We start from the raw sequence: 24211 nt of genomic DNA on the forward strand, positions 1-24211 counted from the left end.
TGCAAGTGTTGAAGCTGAGCAGGTTATTGGACTCCATTAAAAACAAAAAAATGCTGTTTGACACAATAAAATGTTACCGTTTTCACAAGACTAAAATTTAACAAACGGTCATTCGCCCCTCCCAGTCAAAATTAATTGGGCATCTAGCGCCGTCAATGGCAGTTAACTGGCGGTTAACTAGGAAAATATTTTTAAAAATATCCTCCATTGCTATCATGAGTAGTGCAAATTAAAATTTACTCCATTACACCAAATTTCTAGCACAAAAACAAATGAGTATCAATTTATTGCAATCAAATATCAACCATATTTCGATAGTTTTCAATACTTTTGACAACCCTATTGTGACAAACTGTTTACTAAATAATTTCCCAGTAGAGAAGCTTGAGGACATAAATACACAACTAATGCACACAAGTGAAAATATCAATATGAGTACATTACATTAGCTACCATTGACGAAGATAGACGCCCAAGTTCATTTGCTTCCTCCCTCCCACTTAATATGGATTGGACGTCAACTAGTGACAAACTCATTTACATTCACAAAATAAATACGAAAATATCCACCTTATTGGAGGTCTATCACCGTCAATATCACTGTAAGCGTAAACACTCACAAACAAGCTCACTTTTAAGAACTTTGACTTGACATCAACATCGGTTTAGTTACCATCAAACGGCTAACAGAACAAGCTAAATACAAAAAGCTGACGCACAATTTGCAAATAAAAAATGATGTGGATCTACCTAAAACTCTTAATGAAGAGTCTGCAAGCCCTCAAGAGTACGTTGACGCTGCAGAAATTGTCAAAAACAAGGTTTTCATTTATTTAGTGTTGTTTTGATCTTGCAGTAAAAAGAGAAAAGAGCAGCGGAAGCGGTTGGAAAACAAGCACTGACAACTTCTGGTTGTTTCTTCCCTTCAAAATAAAACATTATCAGATTGTGATAAAGCTTAATAAACATTAACAAAGAATAAAGTACCATAAATTACGAGTGGCGGCAAAATTGTGGCGAGGTTGATAAAATGAATACATTATAAGAAACTTGTACATGACGTCACAGTTGACGCAGAAACAGTTACATGATAAATTGGATAGGACATGTATTTATGTCAGTTGTTTATCAAAAAGCCTTTTTGTCTTGGAAGTTATGTTACTCTCATAACTTTTCCCCACACAAATCTATTATTTGGAATAATGAGATATATATAACAAAAAGTAACAAATCACTCTTCATACAAAATTGGACTAATACAAAATATGATCTACTTAACTTATTCAAAGGTGATGGACAGCTTCTTTCTGATGAAGAATTTCTAACAGAAAACGGATTTCCCATTAAAGACTTTCATTCTGTAACTAACTCCATCCCCAGTGCAACATTAGAATTAATGAAAGGTTATAAAGAACATAATGAGCAATCTGTTACTATGAATATACATTAGGACCTTTACTTAAATGATACCGATCTTTTAAGAAATGTACGAACAAACATGATATAAGGGAATCTTTTTATAGATATAGGAAAATTGAATCTCGTGAAATTCTTCTGGAATGTGCAGTTTCTTAATAGTAAAAGGAGAGAGGCGTGGCTTGTTCCTTTTAAACTGTTTGTTTCAAGCAAAGTAAGGGAATTGCTTTTGAAGATTTTACATAGCATACAGTGAGGAGCAGAAGTATTTGCACCCTTTGTGGTGTTTTATGTTCACCCACTTAGAAAATAGTGGTCTCAATTTTCATTCATAGATGCATTTCCACTTATAGAGACATAATCTAAAAAAATTTTTTAAAAAATCCAGAACTCACATTGTAGGATTTTTCAATAATTTGTAATTTACTGGGGTTCATAAGTATTTGTGCCTCTGAGAAAATCAGTGTTAATATTTTTTTTTCTAATTCATTTTCTACATATGGAACATTACAAAAGACAAGAACAGGCAGAACAAATGAAGGCAAACCAACAATAACAAAAACAGCCAGCTGGGAATAGCAAACAGGAACATCATTAAAGGAGTGCAGAACTAGTAAAGCTATACAAGGGAGGAAGTACTATATTACACAAATGCTCTCATCAGAATGACAGAAACATTGTCCGGAGTGTAGTCCAGGAACGGTTTCCATGATTGTTCAAAAACATCCGTTTTGGAGTGCAAAAGACAAGTCAGAAAATCCAGTGGAATATATTCCATTATTGTCCTGTGCCAACTCAACAGTGAGGGGTGCTTATCCATAATCCAGTGCCAGTGTTAATATTTAGCGCAGAAGCCTTTGTTTGCAATCACGGAGGTCAGAAGTTTTCTGTTGTTCTTCACAAGGTTTTCACATACTGTATGGAAACAGGGATTTTGACCCATTCCTCCACACAAATCTTCCCTAGATCAATCAGGTGAGTGGGCTGTCACTGAGAAACATGGAGTTTGAGCTTCCTCCAAAAACTTTCTATTGGGTTTAGGTCTGGAGACTGCCTAGGCCCCTCCAAAACGTTGATATGCTTTTACGAAGCTACTCCTTGTTTATGCTGCCTGTCTGCTTTGGGCCACTGTCATGTTGGAAGACCCAGTCACAACCCATTTTTAATGCTCTAACTGAGGGAAGAAGGTTATTCCCCAAAATCTCACAATACATGGCCCTGCTCATCCTCTCCTTACTAAAGGGCAGTAGACTAGTCCCATATGCAGGAAAAACACCCCCAGAGCATGATGCTACCACCCCCATGCTTCACAGTAAGGATGGAGTTCTTGGGATGGTATCATTCTTCTTCCTCCAAACACTATGAGTGGAATTAAGACCAAAAAGTTCCATTTTGATCTCATATGACCCCAGGACTTTCTCCCATGACTCCTCTGGATCAACCAAATGGTCATTGGCAAACTTGAAACGGGCCTGGACATGCGCTGGTTTAAGCAGGGGAACTTTCCGTGCTATGCATAAATTTAAACCGTGACGTCTTAATGTATTACCAACAGTAACCTTGGATATGGTGATCCCAGCTCCTTTCAAGCTATTTCCCAGCTCCTCTTGTGTAGTTCTTGGATGATTACTCACCATTCTTAGGATCATTGAGACCCTACGTCGAGGTAGATCTTGCATGGAGCCCTAGTCCGAGGTGGTTTATCAGTCATGTTTAGCCTTTTCCATTTTCTAACAATTGCTGCAACTATTGAATTATTCTCACCAATCAGCTTTCCAATTGTCCCATAGCCTTTCCCAGCTTTGTGGAGTTCAACATTTTGTTTCTCTGGTTTCTTTCAAAAGCTCTTGTCTTGCCCATGGTAGCAGTTGGATTATCACTGACTGTGGGGTGCACAGGTGACGGTAATGAACTCAAACGGGTGGTGGGTGAGTGGTTACTCATGGGGTAAAGGTGACTTTTTTTTAAGGCAGACTGACAACTCTTTGAGTGTCATTATTATTGCTGATTCTCAGGGGTACCAATACTTATGAATCCCAGTAAATTACAAATAAATTGTTTTAAAAAATCATACAATGTGATTTTTTAGATTATATCTCAATAAGTGGAAATGCATCTACGATTGAAGTTTCAGACCTTTACCTATTTTCAAAGTGGTGAACTTGCAAAATCACAAGGAGTGCAAATACTTCTGCTCCTCGCTGTACACCCTACCTAATGTGTACATGGCTTGTTTTAAGGATGTTGACAACAAATGCTCATTTTGTAAGACTGAATCTGAAAATGTGACTCGTTTTTTGGTTGCCCCCTTTAGTGCAAAACTTTGGACTAAACTTCAAAAATATATTTTATGTAAAACAAAACAAAAAATTAATTAAAGAGAAAACAATTATTACTGTATTTGAATCCAAAGATGAAAAAAGTATTTACACTATTATTTATATATTGCTGGGGAAATATCATATTCATGAATCTAAATTTCAAAACAAAAATCCGAACTTTAAATTATTCTTGGTTGAAATTGAATTATCTGTCACATCACCTAATACGATAAAAAAAAAACTGCAAGTCTGTTCTAGAAGTTTATGCAAAATTATTTAGCATATAACAAGTATTCTTTATTTCTTTATTATTTATTTTTTTGTCTATCTTACTATGAACAAGGAAAATTGTTAATAAGGTTTATATCTTACGTGAACTGTTTTTTCTGTATTGTTGTTATTTGTTATTTTGTATTTTCTATTGTTCAATTAAAAAAAGCAACAACAACAAAAAAAAAAGGTTGGACATGTATTTTTTGTTTGTCTTATGTTCAAGAAAAAATATTTTTAACCCTTTAAGATCTGGGCCTATTTTGTCCAATTTTGCATTGATGTTGTTTTTGTATTTCAAAGAAAAAAATGTTCAAATTATATTTAAAAAAAGATTACACAGAATAGTTTTAGATTTAGATAGATAGGCGTTTTAGCGTTTTTGGCCTACAAAGCCTTTGACCATACCTGCTATATGCATACCTGCCGTTTCTGTTGAATTGTCAAATATAAAATTATTCAGTCTTCATTTTTTTCTGTTAAATGTTTATCCTAACAAGTTATATAAATATTACCAAGCTTCAAAACAGTTCGTCGAGCATACACTATTTTGTTGTCAATAGGACATCAATACAAATTTGGAGAATTTTTTTTTTTCTTCATGTCATAGTATCATATTTTCCTGCCTTTTGTTTATCATGAACCATGTTTGTCGTTGTGGTAAAGCACTTTGAGGACCTTTCGAGTTTTGTAAAGAGCTATAGAAATAAATTTGATTGATTGATTGAAAAAGTACAGTATTAAGAATAAATGTAAAGAATCACATTTCCAAAAATCAAAAGACAATGGCAAAAAAAGTGGATAATTCATTGTTTATTCATTTAGCCTGCTTGAAAAAGATTTTTTCCATGTATGGTGCTTTGACATTTAATATTTAATTATTCAACGCATGCCCTCCCAGTCAAGAGGTGTCACATGGCTTAAGTGAGGGAACTATGGGCGTCACTAGGTTTTAAGAACAGGGGGGGCATAGCCCCCAAGAGTTACACAGGATGTAATGAACATAGTGTACAAGCACAGAACTTCAAAAATCAATCCCCCTCGTCTAGGTCAGGACTCGTACCCGTGCCGCACGATGCGTCCGCACGGCAGGTGGATGCACTGACCACGAAGCGATAAGCCTGAGGTGATGGTTTTGCTGCCAGCGCACCCAAATGAAGGCATCAGGGGGAGGTTTCCACGCACTGCACACTCCGGACTTGTGTGTACCCGTTACATATACATAATAAATCATAGAGGCTAATGCCATGACTTTCACTCACAAAACAGTAATAGTTTGTTCCCAAATATTTGCAAGTTGAACAGATTACATTTTGGGCTCATATGTAACAAAAATGGCTGTAATTTCAAACCCTGAAAAATATGAATAATTACTTGAATTTAATATCTGGGTCACGCTAATTTGCCTTACACACACACACACACACACACACACACACACACACGCACACACGCCCCCCCCCCCACACACACACAAACACACAAACATAAAGTATATCCAAACATACATAGCATATTTTCATACATACAAACATACAGTACAGGCCAAAAGTTTGGACAGACCTCATTTAATGCGACACAAATGAAGGTCCCAAACCCATTGATAAAGCAATAAATTCCACTAATTAACCCTGAAAATGCATACCTGTGGAGTAAAACATTTTAAGCATACCTGTCAAGTTGTACGTTTTCGTAATTTGTACAAGTGAGAACTGATTTTCAAATGTGTACGCCATATGTTCAAAATCTGTACATTTTTTGTGCATCAGTTTTTTTTTCTCCGTTCGGATTTTGTCACCGTTTCGGCAACGAGACAATGTGCGTTACTATGTGTTAATACGTAGGATGAATGACGCTAGAAAAGTCAGAGACACGGAGAGAGAAGAGCGGGAGTGGGAAGGAGGGAAGACTGTTGTGACGCTGTTGCAAACGCAATGCTAGGCTAGGTGGTTCCAATATTTCCTGATCGTAGCCGACAGACAGCGTACAATCTACGCCCACTTGATGTAAAAAAAACAAAACAAAAAAAATGATGAAATCTGAAATGTCAAAAATTGTTATTCGATAATTTCTGCGTCCAATGGTATACTGGGGCGGGATTCAATAAGCTTCGGCTTCTCACGTCTGCCCTTTTCTTTTCGAGTTGAATTAAATGTAAACACATATGAATGCTGTATGTTTGTTTGGATTTGTCATGCCTGAAAGAAAGAAAGAAAGAAAGAAAGAAAGAAAGAAAGAAAGAAAGAAAGAAAGAAAGAAAGAAAGAAAGAAAGAAAGAAAGAAAGAAAGAAAGAAAGAAAGAAAGAAAGAATGAAAGAAAGATGTTAAAATAGATATCGTATGCATATAGAACTACGTAGATGCGAAATGACAGGCTCGTCGCGTTAGTAAACAGCCGCCATCTTAAAGCAGTGAACTTCTCAGAAAGGCTCTGTTGTAGTGAACCTTCCTAGCAAACCTAAGTAACTTGTTATATAAAATACTCCTAAATCTTTACTTGAGTCCATCTTTAAATGATGAAACCGTTTTAAAACTTTCACATGTCAAAAGTAGACAGAAGGGAAAAAACAGGAGCAATTTAACAACTTTAATGGTCGATTCACAACATTAAATGACTTCCAAACACCGCAAAGATTACCGTTTTTTGTTTGGCTTTTTTTTTTTTTTATTTAAAAAAAAGAAAGGTGACACCAGTTACTTTGCCAAGTAACTAATTACTCTTACATTCAGGGAACTGAGTTACTAACTCGATTACTTTTTGGGAGAAGTAATTTGTAACTGTAATTATTATTATTATTTTTTTTAAGTAAGATTAACAACACTGGTCATAAAGATGCCGTCTGCAGAATGAAAAGCGATGAAAGCGGAGATTTCTGCCAATTTGTTGTCGAACACAATTTGCCTATTGCTGATCACTTCTCAGAATTAGCAAAAAAAATGTTCCCTGACTCAACGATTGCATCGGTAAGTTAATTTTATCAATTGACCTTTTTAATTTATAATTGGACACACTAACGAACTACCTTCAAGTCAAACTGAATTGCGAGCTGAAGTGCCATGAAGTGCAGCCATCAAAAGACATGATAGAAATTGCCAAAAGTGCGACATACAATTTTAACAAAAGTCACTGTTAAATTTTAGTAATCATGATGTTAACTGAAGATATTGATTGCTCTTTGATTGCACCAGGTTATATGTGACAATATTACCAATAAATTCATATTATTTTAAAAATTGAGTTTTATTTTTGTTTCATATTGCACGCTATACAAAACGTTGTAAGATTAATCACCAGTTTGTAAGGGCATACGTCACTATTTGTCGGATTGCTAACGGCCTCGGTTGACAGGTATGATTTTAGGTGACTCCATCTTGAAGCTCATCAAGAGAATGACAAGTCCAAAAAAACAATCAGAGCAAAGGGTGGCTACTTTGAAGATACTAGAATATTATATGTTTTTAGTTATTTCACCATTTTTTGCTAAGTGCATAAGTCCAAACATGTTCTTTCATAGTTGTATTACTTTCAGTGAAAATTTACAATGTACATAGTCATGAAAAAAAAAATTCACGAATGATAAGGTGTCTCCAAACTTTGGTCTGTTTTGTATAGGCGTCTGTAGGGGTGTGTTGTGTGTGTATGTGTTGGGGGGGGGGATGCCGAAGCCCCCCTAAAGACGCCACTAGAGGCAGTGCACTGGAGGGAACCAGAGCCCTGGAGGGAACCAATCCGAGCTCAGGCTGCGTAATCGATAGTCGAGCAAAATAGAGCTAACACGAGAAGATTCGAGAGGGTTCTGGAACTTTCAAACCTCCTTTATTGGCCGCACATGACCAAAACCTGCTTGACTAGCCAGCCGTTGACGTTGACGACGTACTTGAACCAGAAGTCGCAAACCGCAACTAAATACGTTAGCGCAGCGGTGTTGTAAGCAGCGGCTAACGTTAGCAACCAAGGTTACATCCTGCGGCGCTCGCGTCTCGCGGCCAGTCATGTTCGGCTGCTTGGTGGCCGGGCGCTTGGTGCAGACTGACGCGGTTCAGGTGGCCTCGGACAAATTTGTTTTCAACTTGCCGGAGTATGAGAAGGTGAACCACGTGGTGGTGTTCATGCTAGGCACCGTGCCCTTCCCGGCCGGCATGGGCGGCGCCGTCTACTTCTCTTTCCCGGACCCGGAGAGCGGCGGGCCGGTGTGGCAGCTGCTCGGCTTCATCGCCAACGACAAGCCGAGCGCCATCTTCAAGATCTCGGGCCTGAAGGCAGGCCAGGGCGGAGCGCACCCGTTCGGCGCGGTGGCCTCGGCCGCTCCCTCCGTTGCGCAGGTCGGCATCTCGGTAGAGCCGCTGGAGCAGTTGGCCCAACAGACCCCGGTGTCCGGAGCGGCGGCGTCCACGGCAGACACGCTGCGGCTTTTCACGCAGAAGATGTTGGACAGTTTGTACAACTTCGCGTCGTCCTTCGCTGTCACGCAGGAGCAGATGACGCCCAACCCCAGCGAGAGCTTCGTCCCAGCCAGCTGCATCCTCAAGTGGTACGACAACTTCCAGAGACGCATGAACCAGAACCCCAACTTCTGGAAGAACTGAACAAACAGAAGACGAACTCACTATGTGTCATCATGGACTTCGACACCAACATTCTAGACGATTCATGCTGCCCAAATAATACAAAATCACGCCAAGTCCAGTCGAGATCAGGACTTTTAAAATTATATCTGGGACTCCAGCACAAAGTGCGACGGTCCATTTTCAAGTTGCTGTGTTATGTAATTACTGTATATATATTTTTCTGGTGCAAAATAAATATATTTTGAAAGCATTCATTTCTTTCATAACATTTCTAAAAAGTGCAAATTAATCCGAGTTGAGGTGGCCATTTTTGGCTTCGCACAAAACTAGAAAACCTGGCTTTTAAGAAATTCTGCCTTTCAAGCCAGTTCCACAGTGCAACACGAAATTTGGTAGATTTGTCCAACAGGAGAAGACCCAGAAAAAAGTCTAGAAGCAGTGCCCACAAATACACAAGAAGTCTACTGTTTTGTTTTGAAGGAGCCATTTTTTCCTTAGTGCTACCAAATGGAACTGGGCTTTTAACTCAGTGACTGCCCTTGACGTCCAATCCATTTGAATTGGGAGTATGGCAGTGAATAGACGTCTACTAGTGATAGACTAATTTTATTTCACAGCAGATGGATGACACTCCCATACAATAGTCAACGAGTTAATGTTCATATGCATGAATAATTAGAAGTCATGACTGCAATGTTAATTTAACATGTTTTTACAAAGAATATCGCTGCTGTAATTACATTTGTGTGCAAGTAGTAGCGACGAAGTATTTAAGATGTGGAGGAAAAAATGTCCTAAAGAAACAATGTAATTTTTAGCATCAGAATTCCCAATCTTGTTTTATCAACATAAAAATCAAACTCAGCAGAATGTCTACCCAAATCGTTTCCTGATTTTAATTGATTTTGTAAAGGCTGTAACATCCTCATAAAAAATCTTTCACTTTTGGGGCAAATATTACCTATTTATTTAGTGTGCGGGTCCTTATTGTTATTGATATTTCCGAGCGGAGAGGCGGTACGTGAACGCCACACAGTCAGTGGGCTCCATTCTATTTCCTCCCGGTTTGTGTGTGTTGTGTGTATTTGTGTGTTGATTTCTAGCCTGCTGTCCAATCGGTCCACTTTGACCTCTTTGGACCTACTCGCTAGCAGAAATGGACGCCGCTCCCGGGTGTCCGTCATAATATTTGTTCCTCGCGCTAGGACCGACAAACCCTCAGCCACCCTCCCCTTCCTCCCCCGCTCACTCGCCAACGCCGTCAAAGAACGAAGACAGGGTAAGTGTTCCTTTGGGACCGGGGTGGCTCGTGTCTGCTATCTCGCCGCAATGTCGCGGCCTGTCAGCACTCTTGGAACTCGAGACCCGAGGCTTTAGTCGGAGGCCGTGCGTGTTTTTGTCGACTTTGACCGCTACCGCTGAACGATAGCTGCCGAGGTCACAGTTGTCATTGTCTTCGGCAGTTGCCCATTTTATTAATCCTTATTTATATTTAAATGTTTGAATTCGATGCATTTACGTGGTAATGTTCGGAAGTGTTAATTCAGCTTACTGCCGGATAAACTAGCGTGGTGCTAGCTTCGAGCTAACCGGCTAACAGAGGGAAATTATACACCCAGAGGCCTATGATTTGCTGAGTCACAAATCTCAAATATATGCGGTGTCTTTTAGTTTTTGCCTAAAGTGTTTTTGGGTACTGCGCGTTCAGTTAAACGGGGTGACATTCACAAATTCGCCCTCATGTTGATGTTTGTTGTAGCTATAGGCCTAGCTGGCAGATATGCTAATATGCTAAAGCTACATGTATGTTGGGGCTTGTTTGTGACTAATAATCGGGGGTGGAGGGCGCACGTGATTAAAATTTCTGGAGTGGGGGGGGGCATAGGGGTTGGTGCTTAGTTTATTTGTAACACTTAACCTCATCATCAAGTTGACTCGAGTTCTTCTGAAGCTTTCTCGGGGTGTTTTCATCTTCACACGTCCTGGTTGATTTGTGGTTAGGGATTGCTCGTTTTTATGTTATTTTTCTGTTTCATATCATTGGATTAGAAAGTTATTTTTAATTTTTACAAAAGTTTCCTTGTTGGTCTATCTCTGCCAGTGACATAGTTGTGTAGTAGTAGCAGTGAGAAGATGTTTCTTGTAAAGTTCATTTAAAAAACAAGTTCTGATTAAATATTTTTGTGTATCGCTAATGGCAGGGGCCCACACTTGATGTCCCACAATTCCCTGCAAGAGCGACTCCCCGCTTCCTGGCGGCTTGGATGAGTCCCAATCAGCCCGCCAACCCCAAGCACTGATTGGCCAAGAGCCAGACTGCATATCCGACGGCCATCCAGGTCAGGCGTGTAGCTAACCTGCCACGGTATTTTATTAGCTCTTTACCCGCTATTGACAGCAATAGACGTCCAGAACATGACCATTCATCGCTAAAGGATGCAAATGGTTTTAACATCCATTGCCGTCAATGGCGTGAAAACATGTTTTTCCCCCCCATAACACAAAAAGAAAATATTTTGAAAAATTTGTTAAACCAACTGAATGAGTACTATTTTTTATCAAAGACTGTAAATCATATGAGCAATTTAGAGCTGACAAAATTAGCCATCAATGAGTTTATCACTAGTAGACGTCCCATCCATTTGAAGTGAGAGGTTGGCAGAGAATTTTGCTGCTACCACTCCAACTACAAATGGATTGTACATCTATGCTGGCAGCTAATTAGTTGAATTTGAAGCTTAATGTTGAGTGGTTTTGTTTTGTTTTTCCTATATATATAAAAAAACAAAAACTAATCTATTTCTATGCACATTTTTAAATTAAATTGATACATACAATAGTACCTCGAGGTAAGAAAGCTTTGGTACAGAAATTTATTGTACGAAAAGTTTTTCGAAGCTTTTTTCGCCTCATATGACAAAAAATTATTAAGTATTTGAAAGATATGTAACTCCGACTTGTAGAAAACTGAAAAAGTTGTGCCATAGCATCCTGCTGCCCTATTGGTCAGAATCTTTCCCATGATGCTCAACAACATGATTCTGCTCTCCTATTGGCCTATTGTTGATGACGTTTAAATTGGGGCTTTACAGTGTGGTGATGATTTGCACAGGTGCAACAGGGAAATGTAGAAGAAGAAAATATTAAATGTCTTCTTCGCCAAAAGAGCACAAGTCTTGTGTTTTTGTCTCACAAAGAGTTTGTTTTTACATCCACACACTGTTCGCTATATTGTTATCACTTTTGTTTTCGGGCGTTGCCTCGCTTGAAAGATAAGGTTCCACATTTATGAATATATATTTTTTTAATTTGTATTTATGTTATGGATTATTTTCTATTATAAACATTTAATGTGTTTTTGTAGACCTTGGAATGAATGTGATTTACATGTAAAACACTGTTCATTCTTAGGGTTTTGACAGTATGTTGAAAAGATGATATATTGCGATACTTTGTAGCCCAAAAGGTTATCGATATCCTGCTGCCTGCTGCTGAATTTATATATTTAAAAAGAAGAAGAAGAAAAAAAGAACCAACAGGTTGTTACCAAAATCTTCCATTTAGAATAGTGTCTACTAGAGGCGTGCAAAATTTCCGATTCTTAGACGCAATGAAGAACGGACTGAGAGTAAATATGTTCAACTCATGCTGCTAGATTAAAAAAACAATAATACCTAACTAGATGCGAAATGACAGACTTGCCAGCGTTGGTAAACAGCCGCCATCTTAAAACAGTATACTTCTCTAGAAGGCTCTGTTGTTGCGAACCTAACTACAGTATCTTTTTATCTAAAATACTCCTAAATCGGCAAAATCTTGACTTGAATCTTTCTTTAAATGATGAAAAAGTTTTAAAGCTTTCACTTATCGAAAATAAACACAAAGGAAATTATGGAAGAACGGGAGCTATTTTAACAACTTTAACGGTTGATTCACCACATTAAATTAATTGAATGTAGTTTAAAGCTGCTGATACAGAATGGGGACTTGATTATTTTATTTACTGTTTTGAACTGTTAACTTGATACTGAAATAGTAGTTTGGTTTAGCCTGAGAGGATTTTTGAACAATTTTGGAAGTAATGTACGAAACAATAAAAGCGGGGGGTGAGAGGGTGCATCAATAATCGATTTTTAATCTAATCGTAATCGAATCGTTAGGTGCCCCAAGATTCCCACCTCTAGTGTCTACGGTTGCTCACTGTGTGCTATTGACGGCGCTAAACATCCAATTAGAGCTGGGCGGTAAACCGAAAATTTACCGTCACCGAAATTCTTCACGATGACCGACGTAATTTTGACCATGTCGGTAAATTCGGTAAATTAATAAAACAAGAAAATAGTCTTTTCATCCCGCTTTGACTCTGTGTTGTTCGTCTATGCTAATTCCCCTTTAAGAAAGCAGTGAATGTACTTACGTAGGGAGTCACGTGATCATCAGGAAGCCAATCAAACAGAAGCCCGGTAAGCTAACGCTAGCAGCTAATGCTACAAGCAAAACGTGATGGAGTGTGGCTTAAGGGAGGTTCGCCAAACTTTCACCCGACATTTAATAGACTCTTGGTGGCATCCAGACGGGCTTTCACCAGCTGTCCTCCCTTGTTCTCACAATTTCCGGAGCTGGTGCTTTCAGTGCTTTCTACCGGTAGCCAGGCCACAGGCTAACGCTAGCCGCTAACGCTAGCGGCCGCTAGCGGCTAACGCTACAAATGAACGTGATGGAGTCGGATAGCGGCTCTAACCTTGTCGAAACGGCTGAATTTAATGAGTGGATTGGGCATGGACTGCATCTAGCAATTACTATGTCGCGTTATTTTGTATCTGACTGTGTGTGATTTCTCTGATAGCTTTTGTGATGGTAAAGCATTCAGCATAAAGCACAAATGGCCCCAGCTATTTTTCTGTATGTGTTTAATTCTGTGTCATTATTGCTATCATAAAATCTTAAGTGTTTCATTTGCAGAAGATCAATATAGCTTTAATGTGTGTGTGTCTGTCTGTCTGTTTGGGGGTTCATGTATGTGTGCATTTATTAAAAAATGCACTGGGGGGGGGGGACCCTGAAACCATAAAGTAAACACTTGTATTGAATAATTATGTCACAGCAGCCATTAACAATAAATTGTCTTTTTGAAGTGTACTGTTCGAGCTGCAAGTCATTTGTGTTACAATGACATGTTTGCACAGGCATATCGATTTTGACAATGTACATTGTTCAAGCCATACACTCTGTTATAAATGCTCATACTTGAATTCTTATTGTTTACAATTCATTTGTATAAACCTAATGTCTAGACTGCATGTACATTTGTTAAATATATCAAATTGAATGCTGGTAACTAAATCAACAAGAAACTGTTAATCTGTATTTCATGCATTGATTCAGATTTTCAAATTATATAACAGTCCGCTTGGACGACTTTATCGTCATTTATCGTTATCGAGATAAATCTGCTCCATTTATCGTGATACATGTTTAAGGCCATATCGCCCACCCCTACATCCAATTCATTTTGACTGGATTGAGCTTTTACAGCCAGTCTTGTGGGCATTTACAAGTCACTTCCTGTTCACTTTAGGGTATTTACAGGTTACTTCCTGTTGATTTTAAGTCACTTCATATTCATTTGAGGTCGGCCAGCACAATATATCATTTGAACATCGCCATCGCGATGTGCACATCCGCAATAGTCCCATCGCTGGAGGTGGGATTATTATTATTTTTATTTTTTATTTTTTTTTTTTGAACACGTTAACTTTGTTTTGCTTCAAAAAAAGCAGCAAGTGTGTAGAGACCTGGCTTCATGAATCCCTTTTATATACAGGAATCCTCATTATTCAGATAACCACCTTAACCTGGATTAAGCACTTTTATGTGAGCCAATCATATATCGCAGTTTTACAGGTTTTTGCAGTTTTAGTTTTTTAAAAAACAAATACATGTAAATAAAGTTAATTGAAGTACCTTAAATCTATCGTGCAACAATAAAATACAGAAACTAAGATATTTTTATAATCAGGAATACGATAAATTATTTAAAGAATATAAAATGGAGAAATTATGAATTCAAGGATAAATGAAGTGGAAAAACAAGGGGAAAACTCAGGAAAACAATCTAATAAAATACTGAATGCAATACACTAACACAAAAACATATTGAGTCCACCAGTCTTCCCAAACGGGGCTATTCAAGTGATCTGCTGAATTGTTTCCCCAGTTTTAATATTGCAGTATACTGTATATATTTCAGTATAATCACAATACCCCAAAAAGTCGCATGTCAGTGTTTTCCAATATCGTTCACCCCTAATTTGGGGACATTCTTGAGTCACTTCCTGTTCAGTAACCCACAATCAACAGGAAGTGACCCGTAAATGCCCCAAAATCAACAGCGAGTGACCCGTACGTGCCCCAAAAGGAAGTGACTGAAAATCAACAGGAAATGACGTGGAATGCCCCAAAATCAACTCATTGCCTAGCACAGGTACCACTGACGGCCATAGACGTCCAATCCGTTTGAAGTAGGAGGGATGCCAGCGATGGAAGTTCAAATGGATTGGATGTCTACTAGAAATCTAAAAATCTCATTCTTATTCATAGCAGAAGAATGAAAAGAGCTTGTTTTTCTGTTTATTAGTTGTATTGTAGAACATCCTGACCTAAGTATAGATAATCGTGGTATCGACATATGGGTTATGTTTAGGCATGTGCCGGTTAGCGGTTTCAAGGTTTACCGTGGTATGAAAACGTCACGGTTTCAAAACCACTAAAATTTTCTGGCATACCGTAGAACGGCATTCGCTATTTTACATGTCTCAAAAATGCAGCCAGAACTGTCTTCGAGCGGCGGCGCTCACCCCTCCCCCTCCGGTTGTTGCTGTGTGTGTGAGTGACGCTATTTAGCTAGACAGCCGGCGAACCAAAAAACACTTAAACACGAGGCGTACTTTTCTTGAATTTATGGAGGTCTCAAATCATGGTAACTAAAATATACAAAATGAATACATTTAAAACGTTGTACAATAGTATTTTTACACGTGTTAGTAGCTTCATTAGCACAAACACAACAGAATGTGAGGAAGTAATCATATCCATGAACACCATGAAAAAGTTTGCCAAAAACAAAACACATTTTCCTTTCAAAATTCAAAATACAAACTAACTAAAAACTTACAAAGAGAGGTCTCACTCCCAATGTTTTTAGATGAAACCTTTACCTAACAATATTTACATTTTGACTTAGACATTTTTAACTTATTAACTCATGAATTCTGTCTTTTTTAACACAAAGGCATGACATGTAGACTAGAGTTGACACAGTGGCTGAAAATGGCGAAACATCACTTGAGCGTTTGCCCCTTCAAACAAAAAAGTCGTAAATATTTTTCAATTTTATTTAGAATTGTTTTTACTTTTTTATAGCAGTTCATTTTGTTCTTGCTTTAATCTTGAGCAGTGGCTTTGGGTAGTCTATAAATTCTATTTTAATTTAATTTTAATTTTTTTTTGTTTATTTATTTTAACATTATATTCATGTTCCAATTTGCAAATATGTTCTGAAAAATAAAAAAATCTGGGAAAAAATTGTTGTTGTTTTTTAAACCATACATCTCAAAATAACGCATTTTGGAGCTATAATTGCAATACTGTGAAACGGCGGTATTTTTGCTCAAGGTTATCGCACCGTCAAATTATCATACCGGCACATGCCTAGTTATGTTAGTGTTAGGTATATGCCTAGGTACCCAGAGGTTGCCACACCCATTCATTATATGAACAAAATCTCGAGGTACCACTGTATATGTTTATTCGTGCAACATCTCATTTAAATGTATTCACTTCTATTAATAATTCATTGGTATAATGTGGGGATGTCCCCGATCCTATCGCTTTTTCCTCACTTGATCGTAAATCGGGCCTGATCGGGCCACGGTCATTTTCCCACGCTCAAAATCGGGTGAAAAATATAAGGTTTTTAAGATTAATGTATTTATTTACTTTTAATTCATAAATTCTACTAAGTAACCAAATAGTTAAAATGTTCAAAGATATTTTTAAAAGAAATGAAAATGTAAGTTTTGTAATAGGCAACATTATAACACAGCAGAAATTAAACGTGTACATTTATTGTAATTGTCATAAATGTCATTCAAAATACAGTAATAGATTTCAAAGTGTGCAAGAATTATTTTGAAACATAATGAATACCAACCCCTTTTTTAAATTTTATTTTAATTTTTTTAATGAAATGATGTTTGTGCGAAAGTCACTTTTAAACCTGATGGCCATTTGTTTTGGCAGTGGCGAGGCGTCATGGCCGACGTGGACCCCGACACCCTGCTGGAGTGGCTCCAGATGGGTCAGGGCGACGAACGCGACATGCAGCTCATCGCATTGGAGCAGCTCTGCATGCTGCTGCTCATGTCCGACAACGTGGACCGATGCTTTGAGACGTTAGTATTGTCCTGCAGTTTGAAAGCAGATCTTTTCGTACAACCACATCATATTTACCGTAATTTTTGCAGGCATGAAAATCTCTCACCTTTCGGCGAAATTCGCCGTTTTGAAGTCAAAAAGGATGACCTACGTGAATTGTGTAGATCCGAAAAATTTTTTTAAGGGGGGGGTCGTTTGTAGGCATGTGCCAGTTACCTTCACGGATTACCATGCTATGGAAACGTCGCGGTTACAAAACCACTAAAATTTTCCGTCATACAGTAGTACGTATTCGTTATTTTTCATGTGTCGAAAATGCAGCCAGAATTAGCTTGGCGCGGCAGCGCTTACCCCTTCCCCTGTTTGATGCTGCGTGTGTCAGTGACGCTATTCCAGCAAACCCAAAAACAAGCACTCCAATCGCAAGGCGTAAATTCTTCAATTTATTGATCTCTCAAATCGTGGTAACTGAAATATACCAAATGAATACATTTAAAACGTTGTACACTCGTATTTTTCCACATGTGAGTAGCTTCAACAGTTTAGCTTCATGAAAAAGTTCGTCAAAAACAAAACACACATTTTCCTTTCAAATTCAATACACAAAGTTACTAAAAACTTACAAAGACGAATGATAGGCAAGGCTTAGCTAGGACAGCAACTTCATTGAGGTTAATCACAGCCGCTGAGAGAGAAACAAGTTTGTATGCGGGGAGGGAAAAAAAAAAGAGCGTCAAAGATCGCTAATTGCGACAGATGATCTTGTACTAAGCACAAATTCACATTCGCTGGAGGAGGTAAAGTATCACTCCCAATTGTTTTTAGATGAATGCATTTGCCAGCATATTGAATTTAGTGAGTAATGGTTTTCGTTTTCATATTTTGTGGTATGACAAAGTTACTGCCGTTCGTTGCAGCTTGCGTTGAACACTGCCGGAGCGTCTGGTGAAAAAATAGCTCCCGTTAAGGTAGCGTCAAGCTTGTGTATTTAACGGTAATATAAAAGCAGTGTTGTCAATAACGCGGTATCGTAATGCGTAACTAATCTGATTACTTTCTTTCAGTAAAGAACAATCTAACGCGTTCATTTTTCTAAATCAGTAATCTGAGTAAAATTACTTTCCTTGATGCCTGTGCGTTACTATTTTGTTATTGCCCCATAATGTGTGTAGAATGAAGAATACTGTAGTCATGGGAGTGACATCACATGTCACATTTTTTAATCGGGGATGGAACAAAAAGGGTCACGTGTAGAGCTGAAACGAGTACTCGAGCAACTCGAGTAACTCGAGTTTAAAAACTGATCCGAGTAATTTTATTCACCTCGAGTAATCGTTTATTTTGACAGCTCTAAGCATCACGTTTTGCTAGGACTACTTTTAATGCGGGACAACGCGCTGTCACGTGCGGAGAGGAAGAAGGGAAAAAAAACAAAACTTACCGCAGCCGACAGCCGCCACAAACGACGCCGACGTTGCTAAATACTAGCCCGCACAATGCCACATTGGTAACAGGTAGCATCTGTTGCGTCTCATAGAGATCACATGTATGTTGAACTAGATGCGAAATGACAGACTCGGCCGCGTCTGGGCAGCGTTTGTAAACAGCCGCCATCTTAAAGCAGTACAGCGCTAAGCGCTAATAAAGAGCGCTAAGTGCTAATAAATAAGATTAATGTTACTGTCGCTACTAGCTCACGTAACTTTAGCCCTGCGGAGGGCTAGGTTTCAATTAATTATGACCACTGTCGATGCGTGGCTAACGTGTCTTACATACAGGCTTTAACATAACATAGCATTGTGGAGTAATGAGGGTGTAAAATAAAAACTTAATCATGCTAACTATCAATTTTAGCTCAGTAGTCATTGCTGGATAAAACACCAAGTAGCACTGGTCCCTAATGTGCTCCAATACAGCCTGTATCATACATTTATTTTGAACACTGCAAAAACTCAAAATCCTATCAGGACTTACAGTTTAGACTAACTTAAAACTTAACTACAGGGATTCCCCTATATTCAACAGATTGTGGCGCACCGCCACACTAAAATGAAAGCCGCCACGCCTGGCAAATGAGATGTATTTTATTTATTTATTTAAATTTAAAAAAAATTTTTTAAGGCCGCTTCAAACTAGCGGCAGCCGAGTGGGAGGAGTTCAGCGGACACCTATTCATTGTGTATTGTAGCCTAATGTTCGTAACTATGCAGGCCCCCCCTTAAGAGACGCAAGGGGAACGAGTAGGAAGAATGGGAGAACGAGCGAGATAGCGAGAGATAGCGGTCGCATGTTGTAGCAGCCCGCTGTTATTTTGTTATTGTTTTTCTTTATTATTGTTACCACAATAAAGTGGGTAAGCAAATACAGACTTCTCTCCTTCTTGCCCATATCCGGGGCATTACAATAATTTGGATCGGACTTTTTGGCGAAAGTGAGCGGTGGACGGCCGTCTTGGACGGAAAGCAAACTTTGATTGAACTTGCGCGGAGAGGCGGGGCCCAAAATAAAGCCTTGCTCTATTTTCAGAGCGTTGGTCACAGTAAACGATTTATCAGTTCAAGCAGAGTAAAATGATACATATTCACGGTACAAGAACGTCGTTTCTGTGTCCATCGATTGGTAAGAAAAGGCGAGTGACGTGTGGGCGCTCCCGTCAGGGGGGACATTTCACGTGGAGTGGCTATTTTTCGGCACAACACCGGCGCGCCAACTTCAGACAATTACGGCTGACGAAACTTTGATAAATGCGCCCCCCACCCAAATTTCGCGAGCTCTGGGACACTCGAAAAATGACTCTCATACCTCTCCTTGCTAAGTTAATGGTACCTCGACGTGCCTTTGTGTGGAAATTTAGTTTACGAACAACTGGGAAAAAACTATTCACCTTCTCACCGAATCAAGTAAAACTCTTTACACGGCTATTAGAATTCCCCCAGTGCTCTAAATGGGTCAGATGACAGAAGGACTGTTATTGTTGTGGTAATGTAGTACTTATGAGGGTCAAATAAAAGGAAAAAGGAGGACTACGACGGTGGTCTGCAACCCGCGGCTCTCGGGCCGCATGCGGCTCTTTAGCGATGCTTCGGAGCTTTTTTTTTTTTTTTTTTTTAAATGGAAAAAGATGGGGGAGGGAAATATATTTTTTTGTTTTAATAGGATTTCTAGGAGGACAAACATGACACAAACATTCTTTCAATTCATTAATATTGTAATGAAGTTAAACTTGTGGTGGCATAGTACAACAGAGTAGTCACGTGGTGCGTCATTCTCTATAGGATCCACTGCAGGGAAAACAAACATTTAATCATGAAGGCTAATTACGTATTTCTATAGTAGGCTAATATAGCTAGTATCGATAATTATAAGGCTTGTAAAAGGCTTTTAATTTTTTGTGGCTCCAGACATACTGTATCAGTTTTTTTTGTGTTTTTTTGGGGGTCAAATATGGCTCTTTCAACAGTTTGGGTTGCCAACCCTGAGTCACTACGAGATGTAAGTCGTACTATTGCCACGAGAAAAAAAGTCGCATTAGTACATCGGGTAACGTAGCTGTAATCAGCTACGCATTTTACATACATGTACTGTAGCTGAGAGGTACAACATTAGCCTGGCTAATGAAATATTTCAAATATATCTTTGTTATGGTTCTTCTTGGGGGAAAAAATGAAGAAAAAAAAATTCGCTGTGGCACGACATGGTGAGGCTGTCCGACTCCGATGCAGCCCACCACCACAGCTTCAAAAAATCCTAGGGGAAACACTGAACTAGAACTTAAAAATGGCTTCACACAAAGAGAAATTCAATTGAAACACGTGGGATAAAATCCTAACTTTTAAGTGATGTGTGTTATCAAGTGTAACGGCATTTTTAGGTAATATATATATATATATATATATATTTTAATAAGATCTAAAAGTTTTTTTGAGTGAAAGCAGTGAATTAGTCTTTTTTTTTTTTTTTAAATTCTAGTTACATCTGAGATGCAATTGTTGGCTGTTTTCAACAATATACATCGAAAATAAAGACATTGATTGACTGAAAATGGTTCAAGATTAGATGAAATGTCTTGTTTTCTCATGTATATCTATAATTGCTCTTCACCTAAAAATATATTTGTTTTATCCGATTACTCGATTAATCGATAGAATTTTCAGTTGATTACTCGATTACTAAAATATTCGATAGCTGCAGCCCTAGTCACGTGTATTACCATGATGCGTGAGCGCTGGGAGTTTGCGGCCAAAACAACATAGCCTTGCTACCTCGCCAGGATGCAATGAAATAGGCAGGAGATATACTACAAACGGCTGCATTTGCACACTGGAAACACAGCCATTACTTCACATTTTTGTCCAGTAAAGATAACAAAAATATCTCCGTGCGCTGCAAACTTTGCGCTGGCTCAAAAAGACTGTCCACCGCTATAAGCATCCAATTCAAGCACCACTTGGAATTACAGCACAACAGGTAACACGACAGCCAGGACTTTTTGATACTGCTCGTGCTCAATCCTCGGTTCAAGCTCAGTTGTTGTTGAGGGTTTTGAAAGCTTAGGTTTAAAGAAATTCTAAATATCCATCTTGCCTCCTCAGCTGTAGTTTTGGCTAAGCAATGCAAACGGCTGTCTCTAAGGTTCTATAGTCACATGATCTGTTCGAAAAATAATTTGGACCTATTATGAAATACTTTGAAGGATTCCTGTTCATTTTATTCATTTGTGTTGTTTGTTTTATTGCTCTAAAACTTTTATAGACAACATTTTAAGGGCCATATTCAATGGTCTTTATTTTAAAGGGGAAGTTCAGAATTTTTTACATTAGGCTTAATCTTTGAGTTAGCCGGGGTTTAATTAGTCGTTGGAAATGAACAAATTCTGTGCAGTTTGACAGTTATTTGTTAGTTTCAGGGCTCCGGAGTGGCTAAGCTAGCGCGAGTCAATAGTGGTTGAAATCAACTCCTTCAACTAATTAAACCCCCGTTAACTCGAATATTAAGCCTTATGTGAAAAATTAAAATGGTCAAATTCGCCACATGTAGGACGTTTTGCCGACGGCGGACATTTTGGCAGAACGCCGGAACATATTTCCTCCACACCTTTCTCACCTTTTTAACCCCTGACCCATTTTCATGCCTGTTTTTGGACTACAAGCCGCTACTTTTTTCATTCATTTTGAATCCTGCGGCGAATGTCCAGTGCGGCTTATTTGTTGATTTATTTGGGTTTATAGTGAACAGGTTTTTTGACAGCAGCGTCATAAGACCGTCATAATTATGACATGCTTATGACAGATGTCATTAAGTGTCATCTGATAAATTACTAACTATATTTGTGTCCATCTTGGATGTTTTACATCCATTCAAAATGTGAGAATTTGCCGGATAACACTAAAAGACATCTGCTATAAACATTCATTAATGCTCATGACAGTCTCATGTCATAATTATGATTGTCTAATTACAGTCCTATGGCGCCACTGTCAGATAACGTGTAACCAAATGTATCTATCAATTAATGAAACAACTGGAACATTAACTGAAGAAATAATTAGAACAGTACATGAATTTTGACTGTTATTTATATCTGTAGCGCTGCAATGCATGCTAAGAGGCATGTTGGACGACAACGGTGTTGACAGCAGGTGGTAGAAGTTGACTGTCTCCTCCAAGGGAACAGTGATGGCCAAATGAATCTTCTTTTATAAATTATTAATTAATTACGCTTTGCAGCCAATTGGTTCAAAGCTTCATGGTGGTACATTTGGTCTTAGACAGCCTTATGATGCCGCTGTCAAATAAAGTGTTACCGGTTAATATCTTTTGTGAATATCCCACAATACAGTGAGGAAGTCTGTGGCTTATAGTACAATGTAGCTTATCTATGAATAAATGTCGTTTTCATGTCAAATTTGGTGTTCGACGGCTTATAGTCAGGTGCGCCTTATTGTGCGAAAATTACGGTAGTTAAAAAACAAAAACAAAGCCAAATAAGAAATGTTACATTTTTGTTTTAACCCCTTGATGCCTAAATTTACCTTTACCCCTTCACGCAAAGGTTAAGAAATTTAATTTGAGAATCTTTTACTCTTATTTTTGCTTTGAAGTAGCTGCTAAATCAAATTGAGAAAGTTAATTAAAATACCCAATAAAATAAATAATAATTGTACTTTTTTATTGTAATGATTTATGCTGCAGATTAGCAAAAACGGGCATCTATGGTACAGAAATATAAATAAAGAATTGAGGCTGCTTTAATGTGGTATGTGACTATTTTGGTACAGTAGGCATTACGTACATTAGTTCTATTTATTTGGGGAATACATAAGTACATTAGAATAATAATGAGGAAAAATGTATAAAAACAATTGAACAATGCAACAAAAAATGGTAAATTAGGTTGGTAAGTTAAAACAAAACCTAACCTAGAAAAAAAATAAAAAATAGTTTTTGAGAAATTCTAATCAGGAGGAATTTATTAATACAGTATACACTTTAAAATTTTTCTATTCACTTTTTTAATTTAGTTTTATATATTTTTTTTTTTGTTAGGATTTTCAAATTTTAGTCATATTTGTAAATATTTTATATTAAGTGTTAAGATAATCCTGAGGCTGCTGTTGTTGGAGCGAGAAAAAAAACGTGTTTTGGTAGATTTTTTTTCTTCAAAATGTTAAATATATATGTTGAAAAAGGTTTAAATGACATGGTCACCACCTGACACGTTGCTTGCTACCAGGTCACTTTGGATAAGGCGCTATTGGAACAGAAAAGTTAACTGTTGACAGAGAAGACATTAAAAAGACGCAAAAACAAATTAGCAATTTTTTTCTCTGGAAAAACAGCAAAATTTTCTAAAATTCAATTCAAGGTCAAAAATGAAGATTATGATAGTTCATAATAGCCCCAGCGAGGAAAAGAGCGTTGCAGATTTAGACCATGGAGAAGTTCAAATAGCTTGCATTTTAGCCATATTATTGCTTGTTGTTGCTGTTGAGCTGCCGCTGTGCAGAGCTGTGTTGGCTATTCGTGTGCAATTCATTTGATTGTTGTGAAAAGTGGGTTTTAACCAAGGCTCATTGGACCTTTTAGTCTTCAAATGTGTTTGTGTGTCATTGCGCATTATAATACACAGGCGCTTACAATCCATTACAAAAACTCCAACACACTGTAGGTGAAATAATTAAACACTGTCTTTGTAGTAT

General features: G+C 38.1%; 3 protein-coding genes across 6 annotated transcripts in view; 2 read left to right on the top strand and 1 right to left on the bottom strand.

Annotated features, from left to right (window-relative positions):
* Positions 1–3383, bottom strand: part of heatr5a (HEAT repeat containing 5a) — a 74686-nt gene extending 71303 nt beyond the window's left edge. The window contains exons 1-2 of one of the 4 annotated variants that reach the window (XM_057858528.1): positions 3181–3383; positions 3051–3101 (exon numbers count right to left, since the gene is read on the bottom strand). The gene's annotated coding sequence lies outside the window, so the exon portion shown is untranslated. Of the gene's footprint in view, positions 1–750; positions 969–3050; positions 3102–3180 lie in introns of those variants that run through there. The other 3 variants (XM_057858529.1, XM_057858527.1, XM_057858530.1) reach the window with 3 other exon arrangements.
* A 4244-nt stretch (positions 3384–7627) lies between these two features.
* hikeshi (heat shock protein nuclear import factor hikeshi) lies at positions 7628–8826 on the top strand. Its single transcript, XM_057858537.1, has one exon. It carries the CDS (start codon positions 8001–8003, stop codon positions 8592–8594), a length of 594 nt encoding a protein of 197 aa, XP_057714520.1. The 5' UTR covers positions 7628–8000; the 3' UTR covers positions 8595–8826.
* A 778-nt stretch (positions 8827–9604) lies between these two features.
* hectd1 (HECT domain containing 1) overlaps positions 9605–24211 on the top strand; it is a 57003-nt gene continuing 42396 nt past the window's right edge. The window contains exons 1-3 of the mRNA XM_057858526.1: positions 9605–9855; positions 10778–10915; positions 16878–17029. Of these exons, the coding sequence (XP_057714509.1) occupies positions 16890–17029 (140 nt within the window). The 5' untranslated portion in view covers positions 9605–9855; positions 10778–10915; positions 16878–16889. The remainder of the gene's footprint in view (positions 9856–10777; positions 10916–16877; positions 17030–24211) is intronic.

This window comes from Corythoichthys intestinalis, chromosome 15 (genome assembly GCF_030265065.1).
Source record: "Corythoichthys intestinalis isolate RoL2023-P3 chromosome 15, ASM3026506v1, whole genome shotgun sequence".
Taxonomy (NCBI): Eukaryota; Metazoa; Chordata; class Actinopteri; order Syngnathiformes; family Syngnathidae; genus Corythoichthys; species Corythoichthys intestinalis.

Bases quoted from the DNA above. Each gene is read 5' to 3' on its own strand.
- hikeshi (XM_057858537.1), top strand. From the start codon at position 8,001: ATGTTCGGCTGCTTGGTGGCCGGGCGCTTGGTGCAGACTGACGCGGTT.